Source organism: Bradysia coprophila, assembly GCF_014529535.1.
Source record: "Bradysia coprophila strain Holo2 chromosome IV unlocalized genomic scaffold, BU_Bcop_v1 contig_81, whole genome shotgun sequence".
Classification (NCBI taxonomy): Eukaryota; Metazoa; Arthropoda; class Insecta; order Diptera; family Sciaridae; genus Bradysia; species Bradysia coprophila.
In genome coordinates this window covers 3939463-3945462 of record NW_023503375.1, presented here as the reverse complement: position 1 = coordinate 3945462, position 6000 = coordinate 3939463, and the positions used below count along the sequence as shown (strand labels likewise).

General features: G+C 34.1%; 1 protein-coding gene across 3 annotated transcripts in view; it reads left to right on the top strand.

Moving 5' to 3' along the window:
• Positions 1 to 5498: 5498 nt before the first annotated feature.
• The window catches only part of LOC119072520, a 68625-nt gene continuing 68123 nt past the window's right edge, over positions 5499 to 6000 (top strand). For 2 of the 3 annotated variants that reach the window (XM_037177769.1, XM_037177767.1), the window contains exon 1: positions 5582 to 5958. Coding sequence is in view for 1 of the 3 variants with exons in the window: in XM_037177770.1 (XP_037033665.1) it covers positions 5949 to 5958 (10 nt within the window). In the remaining 2 variants the exon portion in view is untranslated. Of the gene's footprint in view, positions 5959 to 6000 lie in introns of all 3 variants that reach the window. The other variant, XM_037177770.1, reaches the window with a different exon arrangement.

Sequence of the window (6000 nt, the reverse complement as noted above, 5' to 3'; positions counted from 1 at the left end):
CGCTGCTAAATGAAAGGTCGAGGTTAAATGTCCAGAATAAAGTTCTGATATACAAAGCCATCATTCTAAGTACTCTGTTGTACGCTTGTCCGGTTTGGGGCGAGTGTGCATCGTCACATATTGTCAAACTTCAGACTATCCAAAACAAGTGCCTAAAACTTATATATGGGCTTCCTAGTACTTTTCCTACGTATGATCTACATAGAATTGCAAACATACCGAAAATCCAAGACCAAATTGAGAAAATTTCTCAGAGATTCAAAAGCAAATTACTTATGTCGGAAAATCGTTTGATTAGACAGTTGCATTGAAAACGTGCATCTCTGCTTTCAGCTAACATTCAATTCCTTTAAACTTTAGTAACTAAGTAAACATTTTTTAAAAAATCAAATGAAGTTTTTTTTTTAATTTTTCTTCTGCCAAAGGATAGTGACAAAAAATAATTAAAAAAAGACAAATGTCCAACCTATCATTATAAAACCTTTGTATTTCTCGACGACATCCTTTTTTCATAGTTTAAAAAGCAACATTATTTTGCTGACCACTAGATTGTTACATAATCCAACTTTGTATAACATTGTAAAAACAAGTCTTCAATAAACGAAATTATATATATAAATTCATTAATTCGGCTACAAACTTGTGATACTCATAAACTGGCTATTCCGTTTTTGAGCGACTTGCTTCGGTGTACTAGTTGAATCAAATCCATCTGTTTTCAGCGAAACAAATAATGAGCGTAGAGTTACACTAATGTGGGCTTATATTGCGAAATATATAATGGAACTAATGAAGTAAAAGATTTTTCGACAATTTTGTAAATGATTAGGTAGAAATAAGTACTAGATAGATAGATACTAGAACAGACTCAATAATATGACAATAGGGTATGGGACGACGTACTAGTTAACCCTAAAAACTACAAAAGTGCCATCATTGTTTTTATAGCTGAATAATTTTCGTGAAGTTTTACCCTGAAAACTACAGAAGCGCCATATTCAGCCTAAGAAAATTTGCTGAAAAGTGGTGAAGACGTCAACAAGATCCATGTCCTATTGAGTTGCTCTCTGTGAGAGTTTAAAGCAGTTAGTATAAAGTGAATAGTCACAGAAGATACAAGTATTTTCAATTTAAATTTGTGTTTGCTTCTTCTTTCTTAACGTCTTCTGTAGATTTCTGTACAATTCTATTACATTTCTCTAGTACATTCGTCTTAAATTTGTGACCTGTTTTTTTGTGAACTGACTTCACTGCTATTATATGACAATGTAGTAATGAAAAAAAATGCGGCGCCTCTGCAGGCCAACCTAGGTTTCCTATACAGCAGCTAAGAATTTGATGCGACACTGTCTCTATTTCTTCCGTTTCGTAGGTCAGATAGTAGAACTATTTGCGGTAGATTAATTGTCAATTATTATTATTAAATCTTGATATTTATCAAACATAATAAACGTAACTGGTAAATAAGTACTGGGCAAACATTCAGCACTTCCATTTTTCAGTGTTAATTGCAAACGAATTCCATTCTGATAAAGGAACCTCCACTGAAACCCCAATACCCTTTCGGTTTTCCTATTATACCGAAATACATTTACGTACAAAGGCCGGCAATAAATCTTATTTATGGATAAGGTAGCCTTATGCTTCTTTAAATGAAGCGGAAAACAGTTTTCAAATAAAATATTTTACGGGTTTTGATTTCGATGGACAATGTTTATGGGTACAATCACATTAAGATAATAGTCTGTTTTGGGGTTTGTTTGTGATTGTTTGTTTTTCCTACATAAGAATTGGTTTGGAATGGCCACCGTAAAAGATCAAAAATTAGCTATAGTTTCGAGGTATTTCCAGATTGTGATAATTACATTCTCTTAAATTACAGGCAATCCAGGTCTTTGTCGTCAAAACAAATTGTTTTTATTTAAATATCTATGGTGAGAATAGTCAAACTGCAGGTTTGTCGAACACCCTAATTAAATCTATTTTCAACGATAGGCTAGTTACACTGCTGCCTAGTGATGTATATTTATTTTTCGTCGAGTACCATTGAGACATACATCAGTAAAGTGTCACACAATGTCTTTATGCAGAAAAAGGTATGTTTAAACAAACGAAGTAAAAGATTCTCTATTAAACTATTGAAAATTCATTATTTCAATTGATACAGCCGTCTTTGAAAGGTCATACATTTTCTTGTTTCGATTAGTAGCTTGCGCCAACGCACTTCAAGCGTGAGTGTTAATCTAAATAGAGTACTAAAACTGGACAGTGTATCAAACAAATTTTGACAATGTGAAAATTTTGGATACATTTTTCATACAAAATAATACTTCATTTGGTAGCTGTCACTCGAAGCACTATTGCTTGAAGTGCATTGTTCGCGCGGAAGTTTTCTATTTAAAGCACATTCGTTCTCTTTATAATATTGCCTTCCATTTCTTTGCAGTTATTCATAACACAACATTCATATTGCATCGATGTTTCAGCGCATCACCTGATGTTGATATCTTTATTTATCTTTTCTGATGGCGCATTCACACGAAAAGGTCAAATACCAATTCGAATTATACTCGAATGAATTGATGTTTTTGTAGCTTTTTTTTCTCGCATAGTTACGCAATGGGTCTCTGTTAATAAAAGAGTTTACGAATTCCTACAAAATTAGGTAATATATTGAGTAGGTTCTAATCGTCATATTGCATTCTTCTAAATAACATCACTATTTGTAATCCAACAAATTAGGGCTAATTAAGTAATGGCTGTAGTGTTGACATGTAAATTTAAATATCATGAAGATACTGCATACACACTCTGCACTCTTAACCATCTCTAAATTAAAAAATGTGCATTATAATAATGTTTCAAATTAAAGAGACTTTTTGCAAAGACTCAGATAGGAACTGGTATTTAAGAATTGTATTGCTTAAGCGCCATGATTATCCTACATTATTGTCGTAGGATTTTAAAATAGAATTAAGGTGATTGACCGTGATTTGCGGTATTGCGACATTTCTCAACTTGAGACGTCATTTTCTAGGAACCGTCAGATAGGCGGGAACCATGTTCAGCTTTACTATGAAGATTGAAAATTTGACGTTGAACAGTTAGAGACAGTGAAATTTTGGGTATCACTTTACTTCAGCTGTTGTTCAGCTGATCCACACAAACAATCAAAACTGTTAATACGTCTTTACACAGTTTTACCACTACCACGCCTGTGTGTGTAGCAGTTTCAACCGTATAAACAAGTATAAAGAGTTTTTATTGGTTGTGTGGATCAACTGAAAAACAGCTGAAATGCTGAAATGTCACTGCCTTGACTGTAATAAAAAAAAAAATTAAAATTTCAAACGAATTTCTTTATAGAAGGTTATCTGTGAATCAAGAATTGCAGTATGTGAGTCGTGAATTGTGGTATTTTATATAAAATACCGATAGTGGTATTAGAAAGGAACAGTTTGTAACAGGTGAGAGGGTGTCTTTCCTTGATTTCCTTTCTTAACTTCTAAGAGCCCCCACACTTTTTATTTCAGAAAATGACTTTTTAGGCAAAAAACACAAAGTCTGTTTTCATTGGCCAATATCTTCTAGCTCTACGGCCCTGTTTAACCGACATGGAAATTTAAATTTCCACTATGTTTCGGTCTGATTCATCGTTTTTGCTTATGCAAAGCGACAAGTCTCGATACTTCCTCTCCAGAGCCGCATTATCCAATGGGCAAAGTGGACACAGCACAGGGCGCAGGGAAAATTTGGGCGCTAAGATGTGACAAATTTAGACAAATGTTTTGAAATTAGAAAATCGCAAAAACTTTTCATTCACATGCCCTGGACGCTTAATCAAGCCCTGTTTCTCTATATATATATTTATTCATTCAATAAACTCTGACATTACAACAATGTTTGCCATTAGACACATTATACTGTACAAATTGGTCATCGCTTTCATTAGTTTGAAATTACTACCTAAGATCGGGTTGGATCGTAAGTGTGATTGTGCAGAATTCTTGAACTTCCTCGTACCACTTCAATTACTATATTCTCTATTACTGAATTGTTGATTTTGAATTGTTTGCAGAAATTAACGAAAAATTTTGGAATTGTCCCTCTTGCGCCCAATAGAAGGCCAATTACTTTCAATTCTTTCAATTTAAAAAAAACATCACCTGACCATGGCACCAGCTGAATTCAAATGTGAAAAAAGTTTCGCGGCCGGTAAATTTATTCGGAGATAAAAAGATTGCTAAAATAATCCGCACACCGACAATCAGCGTGGCTGGTTATTTATTTAGAAAGTTTCAATAATTTTTCTCGCAGCAATTAATTGACTACATTTTGGACGTATTTTATGATGATGTGAATCATATCGCACCATATATCAATGTTTAAGCAAACACAACTGTTTGAGCAACAAACATAAATGAGTTCCCTGTAGACTATATCAAACGAATAAATTATATTATTGATATCATCACCACGTCAATTTGTGCATATCAAATTGGAAAATGCCATCGAATGCTAAACCATTACAATTTATATGTATCAGAGAACTTCAACAAACCGTCATGCCAATACTATCCCAACCGTCTACATAAATTTTTCATGACAATCGCGCGATGTTCATACAATATGTGAAATGTGTACAACTTGCGAAACGGGTTTTCCACTCTGTTGTTTTTAGCATTCCCATTCATCGGCATGAGCATTTTTTTTATTATTGAACGTAGGCTTGGAATATGTGTGGACCACAATAAATGTTACATGAATGAAGAATCCAATTTGTGGCACACAGTTCATCTGTGTAAAGTGACAACGAAATTTAATTTAATTGAAAATGTAAATTTCACAAAGACTTAATTTTTCCAATTAAACATTTTCAACATAAAATTAATTAAAGAAACACATTCCACGTTTTCGTTTGTTGTTTTTTGACGTGGGTGCAACACAGAGCGATGTATGTAAATAATAGACGTAACACGAGGTATATTCCCTCACACTCCACCCACTATTAATCCTCTTCTCCGAAATACATTCTACCTTCTATGTACACATTTCTAATTGTATACGCTCCGAAAAAATCGCTCCGATTTTCTGTATATACAGACGAAAATGGTATAATTGCCATAACAAGTCTCAATTACTGAATGCGGCACTGAATTGCAGAAAAGCGATACAAATTCTCTCTGCACAATTTCTCTACGATGCTTCTAGCATAATATGAATGAACAGGATTGTGCGATTAAATCAAAACAAACAAGCAGTTGGATTCCGAAGAGCTAAATCGACAATTCCAGCAGTAATTTGACCGATTACGTGTGTGAATATATTTATTCTCTTTTCGAATTTTTGTCCCGAAGCGCACTCGCAACTTGTATATTTTTGATTCCGTTCCGTTTGTGCTCATTTCACATATAAATACGACCAGAGTTCTCACACAGTGCACCGAACTCGCCGCTAAAATGTACCCAGAGAATATATTGTAGTTAGTATCGCATACAGAACGCGATGCAGAAGAAGACAATAGTTGATTGTACACATGGACTCGCTATATCTCGCTGTATTGAAATGCTGTTTCGTAGGTTATACGCTCAGATACGCGCAAGTACACTGGTTTAGTCTCACCGAAAATATGTACACAGAGAAAATGGTGTTGGGAATGTTTGTGTCTGTCTAGTTGTGATTCAATCAGTCGCGTTGAACACGTTGGTGATTACGGAAACAAGTTGTGACGAGCCCACAAAAAAAGGCTGGTAAACAAGTATTGGAATAAGAACCGTTTTTTTCGTTTGTTGATGTTCTTCGATATTAACTAACAAACACGTGCATTTTTGCTTACATCGTGTATAATGAAATGTTTAAACAATTTTTAAATTAATCATAAAAAAATTGTGTGTATAGTTTATCGAATACCCATACCACTCTTTGTGTGTACGAATAGTGAACATGTTATGAAAAATGGTATGTGATCGTTATTTATTTATTAAACTTTGTTTGATTTCG